General features: G+C 36.9%; 1 protein-coding gene across 1 annotated transcript; it reads right to left on the bottom strand.

Moving 5' to 3' along the window:
- Positions 1-1,336: 1,336 nt before the first annotated feature.
- LOC122752874 (protein FAM32A-like) lies at positions 1,337-1,657 on the bottom strand. Its single transcript, XM_043999818.1, is given in 1 exon segment — positions 1,337-1,657. A coding segment is annotated over 1 exon segment (321 nt).
- Between the last annotated feature and the right edge of the window lie 481 nt (positions 1,658-2,138).

Genomic DNA, 2,138 nt, shown 5'->3' with positions numbered 1-2,138 from the left:
AAACATTGATCAGTACATGGTGTAAGCATGCATGTAAGCCAGATTGAATGAATGAATGGATGGATAATGCATTTATTAAGAATTTACTATATGTTAAATACTCATTAAGAAAAATAAGAGGGGGCAGCTAGGTGGTGCAGTGGATAGAGCACCGGTCCTTGATTCAGGAGGACCTGAGTTCAAATCCGGCTTCAGACACTTAACACTTACTTGCTGTGTGACCCTGGGCAAGTCACTTAACCCCAATTGCCCCGCCAAAAAAAAAAAAAGAAAGAAAAGAAAAGAAAAGAAAAGAAAAAGAAAAGAAAAATAAGAGACCCTCTGTTCTTAAGGAGCTTGCATTACAATGGTGGAGACAATGCATATTTAAGAAAGAATTTCCTAGCCACGAAAATATTCTGAACTGCCTCAGAAAGTAGAAACTAAAGATGTTTGAGATACTCTAGAGATCTCCTTATTGATTATTATATAAATCATATTTATACTTTGAGAAAATATTGGACTAGCTAACTTTCCATTTAGCTTCAAATCTTAATTTTCTATGATTCTATGACATTAGATAATGCCTAGACATTTCTAACTTTTATGTGATTTCCTAATTATCCAAAACTTTTGACAGTTATAAATACTTAGCATTTAATTTGATTCAGTAACCAGAAATGAGGTTTGAAAAGAATTGTTTTGAGGAAATTTGCAAAGGGATGGGGCAACTGGACTTCTCTTAGGACCTTATAGGAGTACCACATAGATGTTTTTTTCTTCTTTGTTGGTGCCAGAAGGTACATCTTTATGCCCTTTGAATCTAGCATTAGAGAATTAGGCTAAATATCCCAGTGGTAGCAATTTAAAAGGTCAATTTTTCCAATACAGAGCTATGAAGGCTCAGAGCTCTCATTCTTCTTTCCACCTATAATTATCTCCAAACCCTCTAGAGGTTATGAATATAAAGTGATTGACCTTCCTTCCCACATTGAAAATAGGACAAAAAATTTGTACCCCACAAAATCTGTGAGGTTTTCTCCTACATGATACAAATATAAAGAGAGCCACAAAAGCAACATTTTTTGCACTTAAAGGGAAACATAACCTTGGATGACACTGGTCCTTATAGCTTATCTAGTACTCTTTTTTTTTTAATATAACTAACCATGAGTCCTACTTTAATAAAATGTACCAAGTTACTAACTTGATTAAAAAGCCTTTAAAAATAGTCTTAGCAGGAAACATTAAAAAGGGGGCGGGGAGGGAAACTATTTACAGAACATGCCACAGTTATCCAGAATAAACAGAACTGAGTCCTCTTCCTCAGGGGCACACCACTTGGCTTTGCAAGAGTCTATTTTGTCCAGCTGACTATGGGGATATCATAATTTTCAGTGAGAGTATCTAAATGTCTGTTGAAGCCCTCCACCCTCAGCTTGTGAGTTTTGAATGCTTTCTTTAAGATTATTTCCATTTGCATCTTCTACTAGGTGATCTGCACTGGAGTCCGCTTGTCCAGCCCCCTCTGCTTCTTCTCCTCCTCATTCTTCTTACTTGTCACAATCTGGTCCAGGACCTTGCTTTTGTCCTTCCTCTTTTTCTGCTTCGTTACACCCAGTTCCAACACCCCTTTAAGCTTCAGGGCACTTCTCTGTACTTTCTCATACTCTGCCATACCTGAAACTTCTGCCCAGCTACCCAGTACTCTTAAAATTGAGGTTTATAAGAAAGACTTGGCTTGGCATCATGGCTTGTCTCATTCATAAGATGAATATAACATCCTCTTATGTACTACTGAATTGGTTAGGATGAAGAGACTCAATCATAACATGAATTTAATATAGCAACTGCCTTTTAGTTGCATCAGTGAGCAACTATCTTTAGGATACAGTACATAGAAAATGATTGTATGGACTACGTAGTAAATCTGGGATGCACATGGAACTTCGGGTACTCAGTGTAACTTCTCTTAGCAACCCAACATAATCTAAGAGCTCTTGGCTTGTAAAGCATAAGCAGTTCCCTATATTTTCTATTTGTACATGAATTATTCCCTATGAATATCCTTATAAATAAGGGATGGCATGGGGTGGGGCATTTTTAGAAAAAAAAAAAACTTATGGTGTAGTGAGGAGAGCATGGAACTTTGGATAGGA

Source organism: Dromiciops gliroides, chromosome 4 (assembly GCF_019393635.1).
Source record: "Dromiciops gliroides isolate mDroGli1 chromosome 4, mDroGli1.pri, whole genome shotgun sequence".
Lineage (NCBI taxonomy): Eukaryota > Metazoa > Chordata > Mammalia > Microbiotheria > Microbiotheriidae > Dromiciops > Dromiciops gliroides.
Note: the sequence above shows the minus strand (reverse complement) of the source record. Positions and strands in the feature narration are given on the sequence as shown.